A 27,469-nucleotide genomic window follows, 5' to 3' on the forward strand; every position below is an offset into this window, starting at 1 on the left:
CCAGCATGGTCTATGGATTTTCTATAAAACCTGTGAAATGAAATTAAGCCTTTGCAGATTTATAGCATTTTCACTAATAAATTTCATTTGTGTATTTACCTCTGCAAGATAGACTAGAAATCACATTTTACAACTTCCCAAATGGGAACATTAAACTACAATCCCTTAACACTTCATTATTTTAATAAAATGTATGTAGATTAGGCTTAAATTGCCAGGACTGGATGGATATTCCTTATTCCAGGATAATACCTTTAGTGGTTTTTGTCTTCAATGGTTTGAAGGCCTGAATCTTAAGTCGAAAACTCAGAAATGCCATTGAATGGCTGCTGCATTAAGGACACACGAATCTTGGCCTGAGTCAACTAGGAGTATAAAATCTTGCTCTGACTGTATTGTAAGCCTTTAAATGCCTACACAGTGGGTCTAGGGATTGAGATGATTTTCCTAAATTATGGCTAAGATTACAATTCAGGGTTAAAGGTACACATAGAATATTCTCAGGTCATACGGTATCATTCTTTTAAGAGGCAGAGTCTCAGTCACCTAGGCTAGAGTACTATGGCTTGATAATGGTTCACTACAGCCTCCAACTCCAACTCCTATGTTCAAGTGGTCTTACTTCAGCCTTCAGAAGTGTTGTGATTATGGGGCATGTACTATCATACCTGGGCCCAAAGCACTTTTAACAATGATGAAAAAAGACGCACAGTTAAGGTAGAACCTAGCATTTTATTTAGATCTTCATTAAACTGTTGGAATTGAGAACCAGACATACGTAATAAACCTCCAAAAATAGATCCTGAAAGGCACTTTCTGCTTAGGGCAAGCGGTCATGGAATAAGCATGTAAACAAGCTGGCTTCTCTGTACCACACCAGCCAAGTCAGCTTTCTCCATGGCCAGCCGCACCAGCTCTGCCCTCCCTTCTGTTAACACCAGCCAGACCCCCTGTAGGTCTAACCCAAGGTTTTTCTGTAGGACACCTTGGCCTACCTGGGAATGCTGGAAACATGTTAAAGGAATCATGGTGTTGAGAGAGAAAAAAAAATCTTTTAAAAGCTGCCATCTGAGGTGATGGCTTCTCTGTACTTACGCCATACCCCAGAATACAATAAATAAGCAATTAGAAAACGTTCAAGTATGAAGGGATTTCCTCCTCCCCGCCAAAAGCACTGCTCTCTGAAGGAAGCTGGTTTCTCTGTAGCTACACCAGCTGTTCAGAAAGCTCATTGGACCTGGTTTTGAAAATAAAACAAAGTTAAAACCCTGGGAGGAGTTATTGTGCAGTGTGGAGTACTCAGGCTTTCTTATAAAGAAAAAAAAAAGTTATCTGGTACCAAAGTGTGCAACCTACAGACCCTCAGGTACTGCCCTGTGACTTCTCTGTATGACATCACAAGGCTGCCAAGTGCCTGTTTTTCTAGAACTAGGAGTTGGTGAGGTTTGGCTAGTGCTGAAACCATGCATAGGATTGGTTTACTAAATTAAAACCTTATTACGTACGTCCTCCAAAAGACAGCTGAAAGTGGAGAGATTTTGATTTGGTGCTGTTAGAGGTGGCAATTAAGAGCATAAGCACCAGGGAGATGGTTTAATGGTAACTGCCTTTTTTTGATGTCAGGCTAGAGCTCCAACTGGGAACTTGCGTTACATGCAAGATTGATTGGATAGGGAACACTCCCTGACAAAGAGCTACATAATTAGAAATGGATCAAGTTACAGGGAGGGTAAGGGAAGGCTTCACATTCATAATAGAGCTCAAAACATTACAAATTCATGCTGACAGGGCTGTGGCATTGCCAGACAGAGGCTATAAGTGGAACTACAAGTACTTTACGTGCACATTACAAGGACATTTTCAGCATCTGGTGGGAAAGTCAATGCAATTAGGACTTTGGAGCGTTGGGTGATAGGGCACAAAGGTTCAATTTCAAAGCATTATTTACTACAGTGTTGTTTCTAGGCAGTTACATGGATCACCTATGCTCACTAAATTCATTATAATGGTGAACAAAACACCTAGGGACAGAATAGCAAGCCCAACTTACAGTCCCCCACAAAAGCTAAAATTCATGTCATTGACTAGAGTGACTGCAACTGTCAGGAGCTGAAAGAGGACAGAAAAATTTAGGAAGGAGGGCCCTTTCCCTCAGAGCTTGAAGGCTTCTCTGTAGCCTACGCCAACAAGTCTGGGGAAAAAAGGCTAACACTTTCAATATTTAAGCTTTTTGGGCACTTCCCATGGGAAGCTGTCCCTACCAAAGTGGCCATAGGCTGCAGTCCTCTGATAAATTGGCTTCTTCAGATCCAGATCCCTGGAATATACAAGTCCGTAACTTAATATGTAGCATTAAATTAAAATAAAGCAAAACAATCAGCAAGACTCATTTTCAAGGGCTCTGGCAAATGAGTTCTCTGGGATATGCTAGGAAAAAAATTTGTGGCAAAAGTGTTACTTCCCTGGTGTCCAAACTCCTTGCACAGTCCTTATTAGTAACTATAGTTGTTTTTCCATCCCTGGCTCAACAAACGTGAAAACTTCATTATTCTGAGAAATTTCAATTGTCAAAAAGCTCATCTGAGATCACAGAATACTTACCAAGGTCCCCACTGTCCACACCCTACCATGGTTTTTACATTATTAACAAGCCTTGAGCATCCCACTTTAGATTTCTTAATGGTAAACACCCTTAGATAAGAAGAGCACAAAGCTCAAATATCAAAACTGGAAGATTCTTTAGGGTGGTTAGCCTAAGCCATGGAGCACCATAATTTAAAATTTCTCAAGTAACTAAGGCAGCAGTTCAACACTTCTAGGAATTAAAATATATTCTCATTTGAGAAGTCTTCCTTCACGCCTTCACCTCCTCAGACTCAAGTATATATACACATACCCACACCCTCAATACTTGACTAGCAATAGGCTTTACCATCTTTACCTGACAATGACCCCAGGGCGGAGATCGAAATTCTTCTTCACAATCTCTAATAGCTCTCTCTCACTCTTCTGAGAGGTACCATAATGGAAAATGGAGATAGATAATGGATGAGAAACTCCAATAGCGTAAGAGACCTAAAAAGGATTCAAATGTCCTAAGAATCAGTGATCGAAAAGACCCCCACACTTGTATAATACATTGGCATAAAACAAGTAGGTAAGTAGATTACTACTAAATACCCTCCCACTTACATGACTTTAAATCGATCCTGTTATATAAAAGAGTACATACCTGAACAAGAACCCTCCGGCACAGACCTCCTTTAACAAGGGATTTTGCTACCCAACGCGCAGCATAAGCAGCTGATCGGTCGACCTTGGTATAATCCTTTCCTGAAAAGGCACCTCCTCCATGAGCACCCCAGCCGCCATAAGTGTCCACAATGATTTTCCGTCCAGTCAAACCAGCATCACCCTGAAATTACAGGATTTAAGTTATTTTATGCCTACTGCCTTCCAAGAAGTGGATTAGGTTGCCTGTTCTGAATTCACCCGCAAATATCCTCCGACGATTCACATGTAGGTTTCAAAAAGCCTAGAAAAAATGTGGTAGCCAATTTTTAAATAACCATCAAAAATCCAGAAAAATGCAAAAAAATGACATTACCTGAGGCCCACCAATAACAAATCTGCCACTTGGCTGTAGGTGGTAGATTGTATCCTCATCAAGGTATTTTGCAGGCACAACGGCTTTGATGACTTTCTCCTTTAGGGCATCCCTCATCTCATCAAGACAAACTTCTTCATCATGCTGAACAGATATAACAATTGTGTGGACTCTGATGGGAAGCACAGCACCTCGATCCTGCATATACTGCACAGTAACCTTGAAGACAACACAGATTATCAGAACAGTCTACCAACCAATAGCTTTGTATTAATTTCTCTACCCGAGTTACAATACAGTAAAACAAATGCTATTTCTTTCAGTTAGCTATTATCAAAAGTATGGATCTTCTACACTAATAAATGAAACAACCAAGCTTTATAATCACTTACTTGAGTTTTAGAATCAGGGCGTAACCAAGGCAAAGTGCCATTACGGCGTAGTTCTGCCAGTTTGGCATTAAGCTTGTGTGCCAAAACAATGGTTAAAGGCATACACTCCTCAGTTTCATCAGTGGCATAGCCAAACATCAAGCCCTAAAGAAGGAAAAATCATCAATGTGATCAAACTCCAGAATTTCATGTCAGAAGAGATTAAAACAGGCCGGGCACGGTGGCTCAAGCCTGTAATCCCAGCACTTTGGGAGGCTGAGGCGGGTAGATCACGAGGTCAAGAGATCGAGACCATCCTGGTCAACATGGTGAAATCCCGTGTCTACTAAAAATACAAAAAAAAATTAGCTGGGCATGGTGGCGCATGCCTGTAATCCCAGCTACTCAGGAGGCTGAGGCAGGAGAATCGCCTGATCCCAGGAGGTGGAGGTTGCAGTGAGCCGAGATCGTGCCATTGCACTCCAGCCTGGGTAACAAGAGTGAAACTCCGTCTCAAAAAAAAAAAAAAAAAAAGATTAAAACAGCCTCTACACCAAGATACCTGGTCTCCAGCACCAATGTCTTCTTCATTTCTGTCAAGATGAACACCTTGAGCAATATCTGGTGACTGTTGCTCCAAGGCTACCAGCACATTACAAGTTTTGTAGTCAAACCCTATAAGCAAAAAAACACAACGTCTCGTTTAGGTCATAGCAGTATCTCCTATTTACAGCAATTATTTCAAATTCTAAACACTGAAGAAATCAAATATACCTAAACCATCAGACCTTTTAGAGAATGAACAGAATAGAGCTTAGAAGTAAAGTAAAACACACTGGAGTTCAGGATTAGCAGGAACATTCTAGGAGTTTCTTCAAATCTCACTAGCTGCTACCTAGAAAAAATGAGCAGAACTATTAACACAAACCTTTGGAAGAATCATCATATCCAATGTGCTTAACAGCTTCACGAACCACTTTCTGGTAGTCAACAGCAGCTCTGGATGTAATTTCCCCAGCAAGAAGGATCATTCCAGTTTTAGCAACAGTTTCTAATAAAAAGAGATTCAACTCAAATATCACTTTCATAAAAATAATTTTTATGCTACCTTTCCACCGGTTGGTAAGCAAGCACATTATCAACCTACCACAAGCAACTTTGGCATCAGGATCCTGTTGAAGGTGGGCATCAAGGACAGCATCACTTATCTGGTCACAAATCTTATCTGGAAAAGAGAAATTCCTGGGTCAATTTCTTTAAGCAAGGAATGTATTTGGTCAAGCTCCCTCCCTGCAACGATTTACAAATGCTTAATACACCTTAATTCATTGTATATGCACTTTACCCCTAAAATTCAAAGTTTGCATTATAAACCTAACCACCCACCAGAAAGGTGAACCGTTAGTCCAATCTCTTAAAAAACAAGCATTTGCCCTACACGTCATAATCAGTTACACAATTGTACCAAACCCCTGTGCACCTGGGGGTCTAGTAGAACTGAGGTCACAGGTAGGCCAGTCTCCCTAATCTTAAGGACCACTAATTATAACGAGCAACAAGAGATTCAATTAAACAATTAAAGGAAAGGCAGTCTGTAACTAAAACGGCAATTACTTGATTTCGTTAGGAATTGCGCAGGGAACAAAAGCTTAACAGTGTAGAAAATGCTTAAACATATTCCGAATCCTTGTCCAATTTCTCTCTGCTGTCATTAGAAGCAGCAGAAGGGAGAAGGAACAAATATCCGTCTAATTAAAGTTCATTTTTTTGAATTTTCATAACCACCCAAAATAGAACCCAAATATAATGTGTAAGTCAAACTAGAGGATCAAGATTCAGTCTACTAGTAACTGGTTTAACATCTGACCTTCAGCACCCACCAACATCCTGCGTTTTGTCCTCATATCACTAAGTTACTTGTGGGATTTCATCATAGGCACCGTAGACTAACCAGACGGTAAAGCCACCAGATAGCTACTGCGGTCATCCTAAGGGCAGAAACAGCCTAAAGAGCCAAATAATCATCTTTACTAGCCAATACGTTCAGGCTGAGATTTTCAGATCCTGGAAATACCTTTATTCCTTCTCCTTCACGTGCCAATTGATCCCCATTATGGCGGTTGAGCGGACAAAGCCTCAAGTGAAGTAAAACCCTGCCTAACGGTAAGCACCAAAGACTTTAAAAGGGAACCCAAAGCAATGGCAGCTCCTAATTCATGCTTCCCATCCTTTTTACACGGGGTCCAAATAAGGACTGCCTTCTCGGACATGCGCTATATTTAGTCAGAGGCCGTCACCTTGAAGACAAGGCCATATCCGCCGAAGGGCATGTGCGTATTCTCCAGCGAGTGGTCAAGACCCAAACAGGGAGGCAGTGCAGCCAGACGATGTCGCGAGGCACAGGCCACCCACACCCCCCTCAAACCGAGCGCCCGGGCTGCCCGAGGCTCCCCCTTACCCAGATGCCACATGCGACAAACACGTGGTCACCGCTGCAATGCGGGGCGCGCGCGCTCCCGAGGGCCGGACGCGAGCACGTGGGGCGGGTCGCCCCCTCCAGGTTTGTCAGACGGCAGGCAGGGCCGGGAGGGGTTAACAGTGCCCTCCCTCCCCGGCCAGAACACACCAGCGGCCGCGGCCCCCGCCCTTCTCGTTTTCTGGAACCTTCCGCAATGCCGAGGCGCGCGGCCGAATGGGTGGAGAAGGGAGAAGAGGAAGGGGAGGGCGAAGAGGAGCGGCGGCCACGCGCCCGGCCTCGGAGGCGCCACGAGGAAAGCGCGCGGCCACCGCTCTTCCCACCACCAGGCGGACGAGGACGACCCGCGCGGGCCCCACCACCAGCCGTCCGCGGCCGGCCGGACCTCGGCGCTGCCCTCTGCCCTGCCCCACGCTTCGCTCCAGGCCGTCCCCTCACCTGGGTGGCCTTCCCCCACCGACTCTGAGGTGAAGAGGAACGTGCCCTCCTCGATGAACGCCTCGTGGAAGCCGTTGAGCTGCCCGTTCATGTTGGTGTTAGTGTCGGTGAGTGGAAGTGGCGTTGAGAAGAACAGCGGCGAGGCGGCGGCTGCGAAATGCGCAAGCTGTGGACAGCGTCCTACTCGGAGCGGGCGGGCGGCGCGGAGCGAACGAGGCGGCGGGCGGCGCGGCCCACTATTTATAGAGCAGCGCCCGCGCGCGCCCGGCTCCGGTCCCGCCCCTCGGCGCCGCGCGCCAATGCACCACTCGCGCGGGGGTTGGGGAGGAAGGGCAGCGCGCCCCACGGAGGCCGGGCTGAACCATTCTGCGCGGCCGCGGGGGGGGCCGAGACCGCCCAGCCCTTCGGAGACCGCTTAGCCGTCTTCAGGAGCTAGAGCCTGGGGGAAGTGCAGACGCGAGGAGACGGAGGGTTGTGCCCTTCCTTGTTCGATGCGGGAGGAAAAGCGACTGGGGCTTGCTGGACTCGCTCCCCTGTGCTGCGACATGGCACCTCCCTTCCGACCGTTGGCTGGGATGGCTGTCCCGGAGGTCGCGCCCCCCGGCGGAGGCGGCGGGGATCGCAGAGGTTGTGTGCTCCTGCTGGGGTCTTTCTGGCCGCCCCGCCTCTAGATGCCTGGTGACGGGAGCCGGTGGCGATCGGCCATGTGAAGGTGGCCATCTTGGCCGGCCGGCGAGGGCTCCTCACGGCCTTCCCTCGGCGTTCCCGCCCGGCTCGCTGCTGGCGCCGGGAAATGTGAGGGGCGCCGGCCCACCTTCTAGTCGTTTCCTGGTGAATAGCTCTGCTGAAGATGGCCGGGAAGCAGATGAATGAGGGTGTGCCATCGATTTAAACAGTCGCCCTCCTCCCTGCTCCCCCGCGCTAAAGTTTCGAGGAACCCCTACCCTTCGTGCTTCGTGGACTTAAAGTGGAGGCTGCGCTCCGGCCTTTGCCCCAGAGAGAAAGGAGGCCGCTCCCAGGGCCGTCCTCGCCCTGTGGCCTTCCTGTGGCTTTGAAGGGGGGGAACTCGATGTGTCACTTCCCTGCTCGGGAGAATATGGAACGAACACTTCCTTTTTGGTGGGCGAGGGCCATTCATTGCCTTGAATGTGCTTGGGCAGACGTCTCGACGGCGTGGAATAGGCTGCTTCATCCAGCTTTCACTTTAAAATGCCCACCTGCGTCTGTCCCCGTTTTGCCCAATAAAGGAATTACAGACAGGGGAAAAGAGCACAACAAAACTTGAGCCGGCAAGGAGTAGGGAGTCAGGAACTGATGTCCAGCAGTCCCGGTTGAAGGGAGCCCGCATTGGGGGCGGGGGTCTCTGCCGCTGGTTCTGGGGCTGGGCCTCGGTGCAGGTCTGGTCAGGGGCTGGTGGCCTGGTGGCCCTGAGTGCAGCGCAGGACAAGAACGCCGGGTTGAATGAGGTCCTCAGGGAACAGCCTGCTTTTAGCATGGGACGGATGCACTTTACGGTGGGGAGGTGAAGGAGACCCCTAGTAACAGCCTCCAGCTGCATACTGCCCGCAGAACGGAGTGCATTCCCAAGGACAGTCCTTGCCGCGGGTGCCGGAGGAAAGGTGGGATTTGCTAAAGGCTCACCGGGAAACAAAGGAAGCACTTGGGCTGTGCTGGGGGCATCGACAAAGAAGGTAAAGAATTGGCCGGGCGTGGTGGCTCACGCCTGTAATCTAAGCACTTTGGAGGCCAAGGCGGGCGGGTCACCTGAGTTCGGGAGTTCAAGACCAGCCTGACCAACATGGTGAAACCCCGTCTTTAAAAAAAAGAAAGAAAGAAAGGGCTCATCCCCAGACTGCCTGACCCAAGTTCAGGGTCGCTCAAAGCAGGCAGCAAGAAAAGGTTGGACCGCAGAAGAGACAATAGATCTTGATATTTTTATTTGTTGCCTTTTACTTTTCAAGCTAACCCTTGATGGAAAAGTAACTGTATAAAACTATCAATTTTTTTTTTTGTTTGAATGTTATCTCATTTTTTAAAAAAGCAGAATGCTAGTTTATTACAATGAGTAATAAAATTGTCGACTGGAACAAAAATGCGTGTGTAGGCTGGTCAGTGCATTATCTCCCAGAAGAAAAATCTATATGGGAAGCCAGAATATAATTAGGAGGTTATTTTATTAATAGGGAGTCAGAACAAGGGGCGTAAAGTCAATGATTGGCTCATTAAATCCTGATACCCCTGTGCTACCAACTCCACAGTGGGGCTAGGCCTGCCGAGGAGATGAGAATCAGCTGCACATGATTGCTTACCTACGTCTCTGCCTTGTGAATAGTGTGTAGGTGTAATACGGTGGTTAAAAGTAGGGGTTTGGAGTCATAGCCTCTCTATGCTTCAGTATCCTCATTCTGTAAAATTGAAATATTAATAGTATATCATAGGATTGTCTCAAGGATTAAAATAGCACAAGTAAAGTCTTTAGCACAGTATCTAGTACATAATTTTTTAAAATGTAAGCTGTAAAAAAAAAAGCTGTATTTCCTGTGAATTACTTTTCAGTGGCTTTCAATTTCTGTAGGATTCAGACTAAAATCTCTACATACTCTTAAAGACCCCAGTGTGATTTGGCTGGTACTTCTGCAGCCTTATCTTGTGCCACACTCCCCTTTCTGTCTTCTATTTTAGATTTTTTTTTTTTTTTTTTTAGTTAGTAGCAGTTAAATTTATTAATTGCTCAGTATCAAAACAAAGCAGGACACATTTATTTTATATTATTCGTATTGCCCCTTCCTCCCTTCCACAAATATATATGAGCACATCTGTGAGGCAGACCCAGGAGCAAATGCTATGACAATCCTGGTCTCTGCCTACTCGGTGCTCTAAATGCAGGGAGATGCCTGGCTAACTCCTTCTTATCCTTCTCACTCCAGCTCAGCTGCCACTTCCTGGATGAAGCCTTCATCTACACAGATTTGTCACAGGGGACTGTGTTTTCTTTCATGGCACTAAGTGCAGTTTAACATTATAGATTTGGTGATTATTTGATGAATGTCTCCAACTCCCAGTTAGGCTTATAAGTTCCATAATAATGAAAAGGTGGCCTGTTTTGCTCAAGCTTTGTTACTAAATGCTGGGCACACATGAGGTGCTTTAAAATGTTCAAGAGGGAGAGAGAAGAAAGGAAGGGAAGGAAACAAAAGGCAAATGAATATAAAGATGGCAGAAGGAAGCAGAGAAATGAGAGACTCTGGCGACCATGTGAAATCCATGGAAAGAGGTCCTGCTTTGTTTTAGTCACAAGTATTGTAATTAATAAAATTAAAACGTCTTTGCTAACGGGGAAGCACACGGCATCCTGTTCTGACAGGAATAAGATTTCTGATTTCATAGATGAGTGTCCTAAGGGTGAAATAAACCAGGAGAATTATTGGTTTATTTCCTGTTTATCATTAATGAATTTGTGAAGTGTTGTAAAGCACATAGAAGAAATCTAATCACTGCCTAAAGGTTCCAGATTTCTCAAGCCAGAGAACGTAAATGTAGCAGCAGTCCTACAAAAAAGGCAAAGTTGGGATTGGATAAAAATGATATTTGTGACTCAAACAGCAAATAAAACAACTCCTTATCAGTCTGTCAGTCAGGGAGAGAGTTCCAGTAAGTAAAAGAGAACATTTGCAGTGTAAGAAGCTGTTGATGTGGCAGGAGAAAAGAGGAAGGTGACAGTAGGAATAGCAAAGAGCAAGTGAGGGTGTGGAGAGATTGAGAAGGAGGCTCCTAGCCTGTGAGGCTTAAGAGCACCTTCTATGTCAAGACAGACCAAGAAAGAAATGTAGGCCACATGTCTCCAAATTTGTGCCAGTCCTTCAGGGCCAAAGTTTAGCTATCTCAGATGGCCTCAGAGGCAAGCTAGCTCTAGTGAGATCAGAAACGAGTACTATGTGAACCCCCTCATTATTAGGCTTTTTGAATTTTGTTTTTATTTCTATGTTTTTCTCTTTTGATACTTAAAAATCTTTTTACAGTCCCAATAAAAAAGTTCTGAATGGAAGGACAGATATGGTACAGTGAAGAAGACACTGAAGGAGATAATAATATGATGACAATAGCCATACTTTATTGTGACAGGCACTGTTGTAATATCCACTCCTCACAACAGCTGTATTTCTCTTCCTGTTTTACACATGAAGAAACTGGCATGTTATTTGTCCATGTCACACATCAAAACAGTAGTGGAGCTAGGGATTTGAGCCTGATCTGACCTCTAAATTAATTCCCCTTCTTATAGCCAAACAGTAAATAATACATACTCCCTGAGGTCATTAATATTAACAATTTGGTTTATATCCTTCCATTCCTTTTTCTGTGAACACACACACCTACATATCTTACTATTCAGAGAAACATGGATTTTTTTTTTCTTAAAAATTTTTATGACTGTTTCTCCAGGATACTATGTAGAGCAGTAAATTATTTCATTCTCTTTTACTGTGGGAAAATATATACAACATAAAATAAATAAGTAGCTCACCAAGAAGAAAATGCAAATTGCAATAAACATGAAAAAATGCTCAACCTCAAGGATAAATGTGATGTTAATATGTTTCTGTCCATAGTTCCTGGCTCATAATTCCCATAGCCCTTGTTATACAGTCTTTTGTTATAAATGTTGAGTTAGGACTCAGGAGCAGGCCTCGGGAAACAGAATCTCTCTGACTTTCTCCTGCCTCTCTTTCACCTGCCGCAAGGCAGGTCTCTAATCTTGCCCTGGCTTTCTGATTGTGGATCATAAGACCGTCATTCCAGAGAGGTCCTGCCCCGAACCCTGGGACAAGGAATGCTGAGGTCATGAAGCTTCCATAAAAACCCAAGAGGACTGGGTTCAGGGAGCTTCTGGAGATCCGAACATGTGGAGGCTGGCAGGAAAGTGAATAAGCATTCATCCACGTGCCAGGAGGGTGGTGCACCCCAGCTCTGTGGGAACAGAAGCTCCTGCACTTGGGACCCTTCCAGACCTTACCTTATGTATCTCTTCATCTGGCTGTTTGTCTGTATCCTTTAAAATAACCAGTAAACATGAGCAAGTGCTTCCTTGAATTCTATGAGCCACTCTAGCCCATTTTTTTTTTTTTTGAGGTGGAGTTTCATTCTTCCTCCCCAGGCTAGAGTGAAGTGATGCAATCTCAGCTCACTGCAACCTCTGCCCCCAAGTTGTAGCGATTCTCCTGCCTCAGCCTATGAATAGCTGGGATTATAGGCATCCACCACCATGCCTGGCTAATGTTTGTATTTTTAGTAGAGATGGGGTTTCGCCACGTTGGCCAGGCTGGTCTTGAACTCCTGACCTCAGGTGATCCACCTGCCTCAGCCTCCCAAAATGCTGGGATTATAGGTGTAAACCACCTTGCCTGGCCCACTCTAGCAAATTAATCAGACCTAAAGAGGAGGTGGTGGGAACTCCACTTTGAAGCTTGTTGGTGAGAAGTTCCAGAAGCCCGGACTTGTGGCTGATGGGAGAGGGCAGTCTTGTGGGACTGAGCTCTTAATTTGTGGGATCAGTTGCTATCCTGGTAGATAGCGTTGGAATGGAATTGAGGGATACCTAGTTGGTGTCTGCTGCAGAACTGATTGCTTGCTGGTGGGAAGAAGTTTTCACATATTTGGGGGTCACAGAAGTCTTCCATGTTGATTGTTGCTGTGTTGGTGTGAGAGCAGAGGAAAAACACAGTTTGAGCATTTTTCTAAAACGAAGAAATGCATTAGGGCTGGGCACAGTGACTCAACCCTGTAATCCAAGTATTTTGGGAGTCTGAGGTAAGTGGATCATGTGACATCAGGAGTTTGAGACCAGCCTGGCCAACATGATGAAAAAATACATCTCTACCAAAAAATACAAAAATTAGCTGCATGTGGTGGCACAGGACAGCAGTCTCAGATACTCAGGAGGCTGAGGTGGGAGAATCTCATGAACCCGGCAGGCAGAGGTGCAGTGAGCCAAGATCACACCACTCACTCCAGCATGGATGACACAGTGAGACCTTATCTCAAAAAAAAAAAAAAAAAAAAAAAAAAAAAAAAAAGAAAGAAGAAAGGACAAAGGGAGGGAGGGAGGCAGGGAGGGCGGGAAGGAAGGAAGGAAGGAAGGAATTAGGCTGGGTGCTGTGGCTTATTGCTGTAATCTCAGCACTTTGGGAGGCCAAGGAGGGTAGATCGCTAGAGTTTGGGAGTTCAAGACCAGTCTGGGCAACATGGTGAAACCTCATCTGCACCAAAAAATACAAAAAATTAGTCAGGTATGGTGGTATGCGCCTGTAGCCCCAGCTACTCTGGAGGCTGAGGTGGGAGGATTGCTTGAGCCTGGGAAGTAGACACTGCAGTGAGCTAAGATTCTACCACTGCACTCCAGCCTGAGCGACAGAGCAAGACCCTGTCACAATTAAAAAAAAAAAAAAAAAGAAAATGAATTAATTCATTTGTACAGCAAGTTTGGGAAAAACTAGGGGCATGGAGGTAGGCAGGAGAAAGAATCTAAATAATAAAATGCTGTGTCTCTAGCTTTCCCTTTAGTATGGCTTCTGGGGAAGCTTTGATTATGTAAATGGTAATGGTGCAATTCATGGGGATAGACAGGATCCAAGCAACAGGATTCAAATCTCCCTTTTTCCCCAAGTATGGATGAAGCTCTCTGGATTTAGCGAAGTTTACCTGTGGCCAAAGACAACTGCTCACCAGTGACTCTTGTAAGGATCTACTCTCACTATTTCTGTTACCACTTAGTCCAGCCACTTGTCTGTTCTGTAGAGCCAGGCCTCTTTTCATCTGAATCATAGATATCTTTGTTGGGACAGGGTGAAGCCATTTCTGCTATCATGTAGACTTACCCATTTGCCATCCTCAGCTTTCATCCGAAGTCTGGTGCCATTCCCAACAATCAGTGTATCATTTAGGGATCTTCCTCTTTAGACCCCATCCAACGCTTCTGGTGGGCACATACCCACCTCTTGAAACTGGACTTGCTTTAACCTGCCCTGAACTCAAGGCTGCCCCTGAATGATTGCCAGCTTTGTCTTACTAGTACAATTACTTACACACTTTTGTTTCCATCTCCAGCTTTGCTTGCTTGGTACCATGGACACCTGGGCCTTTCTGATATATCTTTTCATCTCTGATTCTTTTTTCCTTTGGATCACTGCATTTGGACTCATCTCCCACTAACTGATACCTGATTTGGCCTCAGGATGCTTCTATTTTAAATTGGCAGCTAAAGGAAGATCCTGTTCCATGCCCTGGGTAATTGAGGATGTTGGGGTAGAAGTATTTTTTTTTTTTTTTTTTTTTTTTGAGACGGAGTTTCGCTCTCCTTAGCCAGGCTGGAGTGCAATGGCGCGATCTCGGCTCACCGCAAACTCCGCCTCCTGGGTTCAGGCAATTCTCCTGTCTCAGCCTCCTGAGTAGCTGGGATTACAGGCACGCACAACCATGCCCAGCTAATTTTTTGTATTTTTAGTAGAGACGGGGTTTCACCATGTTGACCAGGATGGTCTCAATCTCTTGACCTCGTGATCCACCCGTCTCGGCCTCCCAAAGTGCTGGGATTACAGGCTTGAGCCACCGCGCCCGGCGGGGTAGAAGTATTAAAGAACTCCTGTATCTTTTATCTCTCCTGGCTCTGCTCTATGGGAGGATGCAGCTGCCCGCAGGGCAGAAAGTGCTTGAGGACAGATAATTCTGATTTGGTGGGGCAGTTTGGAACGTGTGCCCCCGCCCTCAATGGTGGTGCCATCACAGTTCACAGAGATATTACCTGCTTGCCAAGGTTGCCATACTTTGATAACTTTTCAGTCTTGTGGCCACCCACTTCTCCAGGAAGTTTAAGTAGTTTGTGTTCTTAAAATCCCACTTAAGCTTTGTGCAGTGGCAGTTAGTAGCCAATGAGGTTTATCCAAGGCACGATTATTGCTAATTGAAAACTTTTCCCAATACCCTGTCGTGACAACTTGCAATATAGTCGGCATTGGCAGTTTTTGACAGTCTCTACCGAGACTGGAAAAAAAAAATCCCACTTAACTGAAAAAGGCAATCCATGAAGGATAAAAATATTTTGTAAAGAGATTTTGGTTTATCTGTACTCTGCAGTGAAAGACCTGACAGAGGAAAAGATTAGAAACCAGGCCATGGTCAGTGTTTACTGAAGTTGAGATCTTCTCAGCTACTAGAGAACAGAGTTCTAGTCTTTGTCCCCAGAGTTGGCCTGCAGCGATATCACCCTTTGTGTGCAGTCCTGCAGGATTCATGGCACTCATCACAAGGAAGGTGACCTGGCAGAGTGATTGCCCAATATGTCCCTCTGGAAGGATCCTTTCCTCTGGGCAGGTTTCTACATTGGTACCCTCTTTCCAGGATTCCAGCTGGGTTGGAGGTATCAACCCACATATCTTGGATTAGATTATGTGCAGATAAAACCTGGCAACATTAGATTAACAGATTAGACTTGTTTCTGAAGTCCCTTGACAACTGCAACAACTAGGATTCAGAGTAGTGGGCAACCTTTCTCAGGTAGGTGATCCGGAGGAACAGGTTGTGGTTTCAGTCCTGTCTGGACAGTAGAATCAACTAAAGCACTTTAAATCAACTAATGCCTGAATCCCACCCTAGACCTATTAAATCAGTATTTCTGGGTTTGGGACAGGGCATAGGTATTTTGAAAAATAAACCCACATGATTTTAATGAGCAACTGGGGTTGAAAATTATTGGGCTAGCAGTTGTTAACTGAATCAATAGTAATAACCTTATACTTTCAAGAGGCCTATAAGATTCATTTAATGGCCAAGCACTGTGGCTCATACCTGTAATCCTAGCACTTTGGAAGGCCGAGGCAGGTGGATTGCTTGAGGTCAGGAGTTCAAGACCAGCCTGACTAACGTTGTAAAACCCCGTCTCTACTAAAAATACAAAATTAGCCAGGCGAGATGGTGGGCACCTGTAGTCCCAGCTACTTGGGAGCCTGAGGCAGGAGAAGAGCTTGAACCTGGGAGGTGGAGGTTGCAGTGAGTGGAGATCACACCATTATACTCCAGCCTGGGCGACAGAGCAAGACTGTCTCAAAAAAAGAGAAAAAAAGATGCATTTAATATATATGATGAAAGTATTTTTCCTTCAGGACCATGGATAGAAGCAGGTGGGTTCTCAAACTTTAATGTATATGTGAATTACCTGGGGATCTCCTTATACTATTTATTTTAGCAAGATTCTCCATTTTTAACATGCTCCCAGGTGGTGCTCATCCTGCTGGACTACGGACCACACTTTGAGTAGCAAGGATCTAGACCAGTAGTCTGCAGACTGGGATACAGTATCCCTGGGGCTACATGAAAACTTTCCAAAGTCTGTCCGAACATGGCTAGTTCTAAAGGAATTTCCAGTCCTACAATTTACAATCTCCCATTTCCAATTTCCAGATCTCCAACTTCCATGTGAACAATTTTTAAAACCTGATCTGCCGGAGAGTGGGCCTGAGATGGAGGAGGATGTTCTCTTCTCCCAATTCCCCTTTCATAGTAGTTCTTTCTTTCTTTCTTTTTTTTTTTTTTTTTGAGACGGAATTTTGCTCTTGTTACCCAGGCTCGAGTGCAATAGCGCGATCTCGGCTCACTGCAACCTCCGCCTCCTGGGTTCAGGCAATTCTCCTGCCTCAGCCTCCTGAGTAGCTGGGATTACAGGCATGCGCCACCATGCCCAGCTAATTTTTTGTATTTTTAGTAGAGACGGGGTTTCACCATGTTGACCAGGATGGTCTCGAGCTCTTGACCTCGTGATCCACCTGCCTCAGCCTCCCAAAGTGCTGGGATTACAGGCTTGAGCCACCACGCCCAGCCCTTCATAGTTGTTCTTTCTTAATGTATTAAAGAAAGGAGCTTCAGGCCCAGCACAGTGGCTCAGGCCTGTAATCCCAGCACTGGAGGAGGTCGAGGCAGGCAGATCATTTGAGGCCAGGAGTTTAAGACCAGCCTAGCCAATATGGCAAAACCCCATCTCTACTAAAAATATAAAAATTAGCCAGGCATGATGGCACTTGCCTGTGGTCCCAGCTACTCAGGAGGTTGAGGCACAAAAATCACTTGAAACCAGGAGGTGGAGGTTGCAGTGAGCCAAGATTGTGCCACTGCACTCCAACCAGGGTGCAGAGCAAGACTGTCTCAAAAAAAAAAAAAAAAAAAAAAAAAACCCATAAAAATTTTAAGCACATCTATCTATTTAGACCCATTGAGAGAAGAGAGTGCTTCAAGAAATCAGCCTCAAATTGTTTAGAAACTGATTTGTCTGAATTTGTGTAAAATGATTATAAAAGAGACAACTCAGTGTAGCCCAGGCAGGAACTTCATACGAGGCCAGGTCCAGGTAGCATGTGGAAATACTATCAAAAGTGTAATCACTCTCTGGTCTTATACAACATGTAGATGCTATTAATCAGATATTTTGCAGGGTTTCTCCAGCCTTGGCACTTTTGACATTTTATGCTGGATAATTGTGGGAGGCTATTCCGTGTGTTATAGGATATGTAGCAGTATCCCTGGCCTTTCTCCATTAGGTACTAGTACCACCCCACATCCACCTCTCCAACTTGTGACAACTGAAAGTGCTCCTGATTGAGAACCAGCAAGATATGGGTTTTTGTTAATGCTGGAGTTCATAATGCACAGTCCAAATTGCCTGTACCCTGTCTGGAAGGCAGCCTTCCTTTCATTCTCTTTGAGAACTGGAATGAAGTCCCCTAAAAGTCTTTTTTTTTTTTTTTTTTTTTTTTTGAGACGGAGTTTCGCTCTTGTTACCCAGGCTGGAGTGCAATGGCGCGATCTCGGCTCACCGCAACCTCCGCCTCCTGGGTTCAGGCAATTCTCCTGCCTCAGCCTCCTGAGTAGCTGGGATTACAGGCACACGCCACCATGCCCAGCTGATTTTTTGTATTTTTAGTAGAGACGGGGTTTCACCATGTCGACCAGGATGGTCTCGAACTCTCGACCTCGTGATCCACCCGCCTCGGCCTCCCAAAGTGCTGGGATTACAGGCTTGAGCCACCGCGCCCGGCAAAAGTTGTGTGGTATCTTCTTTTTTTTTTTTTTTTGAGACGGAGTTTCGCTCTTGTTACCCAGGCTGGAGTGCAATGGTGCGATCTTGGCTGACCGCAACCTCCGCCTCCTGGGTTCAAGCAATTCTCCTGCCTCAGCCTCCTGAGTAGCTGGGATTACAGGCACGTGCCACCATGCCCAGCTAATGTTTTGTATTTTTAGTAGAGACGGGGTTTCACCATGTTGACCAGGATGGTCTCGATCTCTCAACCTCGTGATCCACCCGCCTCGGCCTCCCAAAGTGCTGGGATTACAGGCTTGAGCCACCGCGCCCGGCCCCCTAAAAGTCTTACGTGATGAAGCCTACAGCCCTGTAGACAGAGTGTAAGGCCCCTGTCTGTGGTCTACTATGGACTTGAGTCTCTGGCTCTGGCAGCAAGTAATCCCACTTGGCTTGGCTTTTGGACACTGGATGCAGGAATGATGTAGGCAAGGAGGGATTGGTGACGCAGGTTTGAGCCTGCATCATTCCCATTGCCTGGGAGGCAAAGCTGTTGGCAGTGTGGAGATGGCCTCCCCACCTGAAAACTGGGAACGCCGGCTAACTATTACGTCACACATGTCTGATGGAGTTGAGTCCAAGCACCATTTAGGAGCATGGGAAGCATGTGTGTGGCCATGACTGTGTGTCTCTATGGACCTTCATCTTTACTCTAGGGTCAGGACATACTTGAGAATGCTATCATTGGCTCCCCTTGCAGGTGGTCCTGTACCTGGACAGAAAATGACCCTTGTTGGACAAATATCTGGTTGATAAAATTGCTCAAAACCTGCAAATATACTACACATAGTCCACTGCTATAGTGAAGTGCCAACTCTCTGTACCACAGTGACTCATGACTTTTTTTTTTTTTTTTTTTTTTTTTTTTTTTTTTTTTTTTGAGACGGAGTTTTGCTCTTGTTACCCAGGCTGGAGTGCAATGGTGTGATCTCGGCTCACTGCAACCTCCGCCTCCTGGGTTCAGGCAATTCTCCTGCCTCAGCCTCCTGAGTAGCTGGGATTACAGGCACGTGCCACCATGCCCAGCTAATTTTTTGTATTTTTAGTAGAGACGGGGTTTCACCATGTTGACCAGGATGGTCTCGATCTCTCGACCTCGTGATCCACCCGCCTCAGCCTCCCAAAGTGCTGGGATTACAAGCTTGAGCCACCGTGCCCGGCCTCATGACTTTTTACATATCTGACAAAAGCTATGGCTCTCCCTAGAAATCACACACATGCACATGCACAAACATTTTATGTATAATTTCTGAAACTCAATCATATATTGCAAGTTAAGAATCCTTGCTAGGGCCAGGCACGGTGGCTCATGGCTATAATCCCAGCACTTTGGGTGGCCGAGGCGGGCGAATCACCTGAAATCAGGAGTTCAGGACCAGCCTGACCAACATGGTGAAAACCCATCTTTACTAAAAATACAAAAATTAGCAGGGCGTGATGGGGGCTCCTGTAATCCCATCTACTCTGGAAGCTGAAGCAGGAGAATTGCTTGAACCTGGCAGAGGTTGCAGTGAGACAAGATTATGCCACTGCATTCCAGCCTGGGCGACAGAGTGAGACTCCCTCTCAAAAAAAAAAAAAGGTCAAATATACACAATAGACACACCCTCCCCGCCTCCCACATATATTGTGGCTACTGCCACAGTCCCAGCCTAAGTTTCAGTGTCTTGAGATACTCTATATCCAGGGACAATACCTCCCTAGGCATTCCTAATTTAGCTTGACAATCTTACTTGGAGATTGGACTACACTTACGGTGTCTGCAGTCTGGCTGGGCCTTGGGAACTACCTGTTATAAGTTACCTGATGGGTAGCCCTTGGAACATGGCCTGTGCTTACAGACTCTGTGCTCTCCCTGGAATCCTGCCCATGCCAGACCTGATGCTGCCACCAACACTGGCACTGCCAGGCTCTGACACCCTCTCCCCTTGGTCTCCTGCCATGATCTTTTCCCCCCAGACGGAGTCTCACCCAGGCTGAAGTGCAGTGGTGCAATCTCAGCTCACTGCAACCTCTGTCTCCCGGGTTCAAGCAATTATCTTGCCTCAGCCTCCTGAGTAACTAGGATTACAGACACCTGCCACCATGCCAGGCTAATTTTTGTATTATTTTTAGTAGAGATGGAATTTTGCCATGTTGGCCAGACTGGTCTTGAACTCCTGACCTCAGGTGATTGGCCTGCCTTGGCCTCCCAAAGTGCTAGAAATACAGGTGTGAGCCACTACACCCAGCCCATGATCTTAGTTTTACATCAAAAATGGCTGGGAGCGGTGGCTCATGCCTGTAATCCCAGCACTTTGGGAGGCTGAGGCAGGTGGATCACCTGAGTCAGGAGTTCGAGACCAGCCTGACCAACATGGAGAAACTCTCACTACTAAAAATACAAAATTAGCTGGGTGTGGTGGTGTGTGCCTGCAATCTCAGCTACTTGGGAGGATGAGGCTGGAGAGTCACTTGAACCTGGGAGGCAGAGGTTGCAGTGAGTTGAGATTGCACCATTGTACTGCAGCCTGAGTGACAGAATGAGACTCTGTCTCAAAATAAAAAATAACAATAATAATAAAAAATAAATGACACCAAAAACACAATCAGCCAAAGAAAGATTAGGCAAATTGTACCTCATCAAAATTAAAAACTTTTTTTGTGTTAAAGGACACTATCAAGAAAGCAAAAAGACAACCCACACAATGAGAGAAAATGTTGACAAATTCTGAATCTAACAAGTGCTAACAAGGATGTGGAGAACTGGAACACATGTGCCCTGCTTGTGGGGACATAAACTGGTACAGCCACTTTGGAAAACAGTTCTGTAGTTTCTCAAAAAGTTAAACATAGTTACTATTTGACCCAACACGCCCACTCCTAGGTATATACCCAAGAGAGCTGCAACACATGTTTACACAAAAACTTGTACATAAATGCTCATAGCAACTTTTTTCATAGTAGTCAAAAGTGGAAGCAACCAAATGTCTATCAACTGATGAGTGGATAAATATAATATGGTATTTCCATACAATGGAATATTATTTGGCCATAAAAAGGAATAAAGTACTGATACTTGCCATAACATGGATGAATCTTTTTTTGTTTGTTTGTTTTTTAGGCAGAGTCTTGCTCTCTTGCCCAGGCTGGAATGCAGTGACATGATCTTGGCTCACTGCAAAACTCTGCCTCCTGGGTTCAAGCAATTCTCCTGCCTCAGCCTCCCAAGTAGCTAGGATTACAGATGCCTGCCACCACACCTGGCTAATTTTTTTGTATTTTTAATAGAGATGGGGTTTCACCATGTTGGCCAGGCTGGTCTCGAACTCCTGACCTCTGGTGATCCACCCACCTCGGCCTCCCAAAGTGCTGGGATTACAGGTATGAGCCAATGTGCCCGGCCAACATAGATGAATCTTTTTTTTTTTCTTTTCTTTTTTGTGTCTTGAGAAAATACATAGATGAATCTTGAAAGCATTATGCTAAGTGAAAGAAATCAGTGACAAAAAACATACTGTAAAAAAAATACACTGTATAGTTCAATTTGTATGAAATGTCCAGGCTGGGTGCAGTAGCTTATCTTGTCATTCCAGAAAATTGGGAAGCCAAGATGGAACTCGAGCCCAGGAGTTTGAGACCAACTTGGGAAACATGGTGAGACCCTGTCTCTACAAAAAATACAAAATTAGCCAGACGTGGTGGCATACACCTGTAGTCCCAGCTACTTGGGAGGCTGAGGTGGGAGGGTCACCTGAGCCTGGGAGGTTGAGGCTACAGTGACCTGTGATTGTGCCACGGCACTCCAGCCTAAGTGACAGAGTAAGACCCTGTCTCAAAAAAAAAAAGTCCAGTATAGGAAAATCAAATCCATAGAATCAAAAGCAAGATTTGTGGTGGCCAGGGCGGGTGGAAGAAGGGAATGGAGAGTAACTGCTAATGGATATGGAGTTTCTTTTTGGGGATATAAAAATGTTCTGGAATTAAATAGTGGTAATGGTTGCAAAACTCTATGAATATACTACAAATTACTGATACACATCAAAAGCGTGAGTTTTATGGTGTGAAAATTATCTCAATTACAAAAATTGTCTTTTTATGTTTGGAAAAATAAGAGAAAAAGATCTATACTGCCAGCTCTTTAGCAAAACTACTGTTAACATCCCTTCTGGGTTTTTTAAAAGTATAATTTAAATATATGTATATACACGGCCGGGCGCGGTGGCTCAAGCTTGTAATCCCAGCACTTTGGGAGGCCGAGGCGGGTGGATCACGAGGTCGAGAGATCGAGACCATCCTGGTCAACATGGTGAAACCCCGTCTCTACTAAAAATACAAAAAATTAGCTGGGCATGGTGGCACGTGCCTGTAATCCCAGCTACTCAGGAGGCTGAGGCAGGAGAATTGCCTGAACCCAGGAGGCGGAGGTTGCGGTGAGCCGCGATCGCGCCATTGCACTCCAGCCTGGGTAACAAGAGTGAAACTCCGTCTCAAAAAAAAAAAAAAAAAAAAAAAATATATATATATATATATATATATATATATATATATATGTATATACAAATAGTGTAAATGTACTAGTTTCATCAAATGTTGTCATCGTTTTATTAGAATTTTTCTGTCATCACCCTGTCTTTATATTCATAATCATAAAGCACTCCGTGATAATAAATTCAAAGGATTTTCTGAGCAATTCCTGAGTGTTAGACATACAGATTGTGTGCAGTTTTCTATTACTTAGCACTGTAAATGGACTTCTTGTGCATATAAGTTTTTTAAAATATATATTTGGAATGCTTTTTTTTTTTAACTTTTTTTTTTTTTTTTTAAGATGGAGTTTCGCTCTTGTTACCCAGGCTGGAGTGCAATGGTGCGATCTCGGCTCACTGCAGCCTCCGCCTCCTGGGTTCAGGCAATTCTCCTGCCTCAGCCTCCTGAGTAGCTGGGATTACAGGCACGCGCCACCATGCCCGGCTAATTTTTTTTTTTTTTTTTTTTTTGTATTTTTAGTAGAGACCGGGTTTCACCATGTTGACCAGGATGGTCTCGATCTCTTGACCTCGTGATCCACCCGCCTGGGCCTCCCAAAGTGCTGAGATTACAGGCTTGAGCCACCGCGCCCGGCCTTGGAATACCTTCTTAAGGAAAGATTTCCCAACGTGGAATAATAGGTCGGAGTAGAAGTACTGGGTCAAAACTTAATTGATTTGTGCTGCTGCAGTTGTTTCCCAAAGAGACAAGTGGCTTTGGGTCTGGCCAGTTCCCTCCCCACCTGTTCATGATGTTATGCACCAAATGGGAAAAGGGAGAAGATAGTGACTACTTCGACTTGAAAGCTCTGGATAATCAATGGTTTTGAGCAGTCAAGTAGTCAGCCAAACACCAATGGACAGAAAGCACCAGGAGCGATCCCTTACTTGAACATTTTAGGGCTGTTCAATCCTCTTTGATTGATTGAGGCTCCTACTTGGGAAAAGGTGAAATTCATGGGGTTCTATCACCTATTAACTTTTCTTTTTTCTTTCCTTTCTTTCTTTTTTTTTTTTTATAGCAACATGATTGTGATCACCTATTAACTTTGCTGGGACGATAGACAATGGTTCAGGCCTGTAATCCCGTCTACTCGGGAGGCTGAGGCAGGAGAATCACTTGAACCCAGGAAGCAGAGGTTGCAGTGAGCCGAATTCGCACCACTGCACTCCAGCCTGGGCTACAGAGCGAGACTCCATCTCAAAAAAAAAAAAAAAAAAAATTAGAAAAGACAATGGTTCAGACACCTGGACTTATAAAGTAACCATGATACAGGCAGAGGATGTGAACAGATTACAAAAAATACAAATAGCCAGTAAGTATGTAAAAAGATATTCGACCTCACTCATAGTCAAAGAAATGTAAAGCAGAATGAGTTGCCATTTATCATCATATGGAAAACAAATAAAAGTTGTAATGCCCAGTATTTACCAGATTATTGAGAAATAGACACCTTCATACATTGTTGCTGGGAATGTAAACAGGTTCAGGTCTTCCAGAAAGCAATTTAGCAATGTCTGTCAACATTTTGAGTGCAGGTATTCATTGATTCCGCAATTCTACCACTAGGAATTTGCCCTAGGGTTGTGCTGGAAAAATTATGCCAAAATCATGTGCAAGGATGTTCACTGCAACCTTGTAATAACAAAAAACTGGAAAGCACTTAGACATCCATCAGCAAGAGACTGGATAAATACATCCATGTAATGGAAAAGTATGCAATCCCTGAAATATGAGGTAGGAGTATATATGCTGATAGGGAAAGTTCTTCTAAATATGTTAGGTCAGAAAAAACCAATATGCAAGGTAACATGATCTCATTTGTGTTAGATTAAAAAAGAGATATACAAGTATATTCAGACTTTGCAGGAAGGATTCAAAACAAGTGGTGGTAGCATTTGGAGAGTGGCGCTGGGGACTAGAGGGAGAAGGTACATTTTGCTCTTTGTTCAACACTTTTCTATATTATTTGAATTTTCTGTACCAGCAGAATGTAAGTCTAATTTTTAAAAATGTATTTTGAAAATAAATATTTTGAAAGCAGACAAGGAACCTGGAGAGACAAAGAAGAAGAGGAATCCTTTAGATGGGAGATTATGGTTTGTCCTGACATAAGACAACCTTGTTTTTTAGATGCATTAATAAAAGCACTGTGACTAAATCATTTGGTTTCTCTGAAGACCACCAGGAAGCAGCCTGGAAGATGGAGAAGAGATAAGAGACCAAAGTCAAGGGGACCAGTAAGAAGATTTTTGCAACAGAGCAGGGCACAAACTTAGGAGGCGATGGTGGGGGTGGAGGGGCAGCTTCAGATAGGAAAATTATTGAAAAGACAAATTGACAGCCTTGGTGCCTGATTGGATGACAAGAATGAGAAAGAATGAGGCAGCCCAGGCATTTGCCTTGGGTGGCTGAGTGGATGGTGATTCTGCCCAAGGAACACTCAGAAGGAGGGAAAGGGTTTGAGACCAGAAAAGGATGGGGAAGAAAATGAGTTCAGCTTTGAGAGTGATGAGTTGAGGCCAGGTGCAGTGGCTCATGCCTGTAATCCCAGCACTTTGGGAGGCCAAGGTGGACAGATCACCTGAGGTCCGCAGATCACCTGAGGTCGGGAGTTTGAGACCAGCCTGACCAATGTGGAGAAATCCCATCTCTACTAAAAATACGAAATTAGGCCAGGTGCGGTGGCTCAAGCCTATAATCCCAGCAATTTGGGAGGCCGAGTCGGGTGGATCACGAGGTCAAGAGATTGAGACCATCCTGGTCAACATGGTGAAACCCTGTGTCTACTAAAAAATACAAAAAAATTAGCTGGGCATGGTGGCGCGTGCCTGTAATCCCAGCTACTCAGGAGGCTGAGGCAGGAGAATTGCCTGAACCTAGGAGGCAGATTGCGGTGAGTCAAGATCACGCCATTGCACTCCAGCCTGGGTAACAAGAGCGAAACTCTGTCTCAAAAAAAAAAAAATAAATAAATAAATAAATAAACGGAATTAGATGGGTGTGATGGTGCAGGCCTTTAATCCCAGTTGCTCGGGAGGCTGAGGCAGGAGAATGAGGCTGCAGTGAGCTGAGATAGCACCATTGTACTCCAGCCTGGACAACAAGAGCGAAACTCTGTCTCAAAAAAAAAAAAAATAAAATAAATAAAAAAGAAAGAAAGAAAGAAAAACAATGAGTTGAGGAACATGTGGCATGTAAACACATTGAGTAGATCTAAGGATCTAGTGCTCCAAGAATTCTGGGTTGAAGAAGGATGAGGTAGATCAGGCGTGGAGCAGTTTGCTTTTGAAGACAGCAATATCAGAGAAAGTGGCAGTTGTCAATATAAGGAAATTGTGTAGACCAAATTAGTGGGACTCTAGAGATCACCTACCCTTAAGGGTTGGGTGGAAGAAGAGGAACTCAGCAGAAAGGCTGAGGAGTGATCAGACCGGGGAGAGGAAAACCAGGAGTAGGGTCACAGATCACTGTTCTCTGCTCTTGGCTGGACACCGTGGCTGGGATTTTTAGGCCCCTCCTCTCCAGTGCCAATTCTCCTGCTCTTGCCACATCTGCCCACTAAAACCCTATCTCTGGATTTTCTGTTTATGTTCCTGAAAAAGGCCACTCAGCCAGTAAGAATGATTCCACTCCAAATTAATGATTTACACCTCCATGCCAACTGTCAATTTTTTTTCTTTAAACTTCTCCTTGGTGGGCTCTGGCTCTCATTCCCCAGTTATTCTAAATGATTAGAATATCATTTAGATGCTTCACTCCTCCCCTCTCGCTTCCACTCTCATCTTTGTGGCCAATTTCCTCTTCCTATTTCAAGGACCAAACAAGGCCCTCAGCAGTGAGTGCCTCTAACATCTCATCCCTGTCTCTATCAATGAGCCTGAAGCCACACTCATCTTTTTCAAGGAGTCTATTCAGCCTCTGAGGATGAGGTTCAGCTCCTATTTGGCTCTAGTGTCCCTTCAGGAGGCCCCCATGACCCTGTCTCATCCCTGAGCCTGAGATACTTGTTCCTTCTTTTCTGTATTGCTAATAGCACACATCATGTATTTCCGTATTACGGCATTTGCAGTGCTGAGCTAAAATCATCTCACTGTCTCCTCCAATAAGCTTGATACCATACATGATGGCTTTTTCATCCTTAATTTTTTCTTATTGATATATAGCATATCCATGCAGGAAAATGTACATATTGAGAGTGTATAGATCACAGAATTTTCACCACAAACTAGTGCACCTCATACAACCAGCATCCAGACCAAGCATCCAAGCATGGTGGCACCTCAGAGCTCTTTTTTTTTTTTTTTGAGACGGAGTCTCACTCTGTTGTCCAGGCTAGAGTGCAGTGGCGTAATCTTAGCTCACTGCAACCTCTGCCTCCTGGGTTCAAGAAATTCTCCAGCCTCAGCTTCCTGAGTAGCTGGGATTACAGGTGGCTGCCACCATGCCCGGCTAATTTTTAAATTTTTAGTAGAGACGAGGTTTCACCATGTTGGCTAGACTGGTCTTGAACTCCTGACCTCAGGTGACCCACCTGCCTCAGCTTCCCAAAGTGCTGGGATTACAGGCGTGAGCCACTATGCCCAGCCTACACTTATTTCCCTGCCCAAGATCAGATTAAACTAATCTAATTAATAGATTGGTTTTTGCTGCTTTTATAATTTTAAAAAATGGACCAAAAATAGTATTTTTGTGTGTGTCTGGCTTTTTTTTTAAATCAACATCATATCTGCTAGATTGATTCATATTGTTGAATGCAGTTATAAACAGTTCATGACCACTGTCATATATTTTTTATTATTATTTATTTATTTATTTTGAAACAGTTTCATTCTGTCACTCAGGCTGGAGTGCAATGGTGTAATCACAGCCTTGATCCCCTGGGCTCAAGCGATCCTCCCACCTCAGTCTTCCAAATAACAGACTATAGGTGTGTGCCCCCATGC

At 44.9% G+C, this 27,469-nt stretch overlaps 1 protein-coding gene and 1 non-coding gene across 2 annotated transcripts; one reads left to right on the plus strand and one right to left on the minus strand.

The window, feature by feature from the left end:
• Positions 1–712: 712 nt before the first annotated feature.
• Positions 713–7,127, minus strand: MAT2A (methionine adenosyltransferase 2A). The gene is made up of 9 exons (XM_003942132.4): positions 6,893–7,127; positions 5,126–5,203; positions 4,907–5,029; positions 4,541–4,653; positions 4,000–4,143; positions 3,608–3,826; positions 3,233–3,415; positions 2,942–3,075; positions 713–2,317 (listed from the first exon to the last, which is right to left on the minus strand). The coding sequence occupies exons 1-9, from the start codon at positions 6,981–6,983 to the stop codon at positions 2,215–2,217; spliced, it is 1,188 nt and encodes a 395-aa protein (XP_003942181.1). The 5' UTR covers positions 6,984–7,127; the 3' UTR covers positions 713–2,214.
• A 7,662-nt stretch (positions 7,128–14,789) lies between these two features.
• On the plus strand, positions 14,790–14,929 carry LOC120361893 (U4 spliceosomal RNA). Its single transcript, XR_005577939.1, has one exon. It is a non-coding gene; the product is annotated as a U4 spliceosomal RNA (small nuclear RNA).
• Positions 14,930–27,469: the final 12,540 nt, after the last annotated feature.

The sequence above is a fragment of the Saimiri boliviensis genome, chromosome 1 (genome assembly GCF_048565385.1).
Source record: "Saimiri boliviensis isolate mSaiBol1 chromosome 1, mSaiBol1.pri, whole genome shotgun sequence".
NCBI lineage: Eukaryota > Metazoa > Chordata > Mammalia > Primates > Cebidae > Saimiri > Saimiri boliviensis.

Bases quoted from the DNA above. Each gene is read 5' to 3' on its own strand.
- MAT2A (XM_003942132.4), bottom strand. From the start codon at position 6,983: ATGAACGGGCAGCTCAACGGCTTCCACGAGGCGTTCATCGAGGAGGGC. The intron at 3,827-3,999 runs GTAAGTGATTAT...GTTGTCTTCAAG, and splicing joins GCCCTGATTCTAAAACTCAA to GTTACTGTGCAGTATATGCA. The intron at 2,318-2,941 runs GTAAAGATGGTA...TGTATATTCCAG, and splicing joins CGCCCTGGGGTCATTGTCAG to GGATCTGGATCTGAAGAAGC.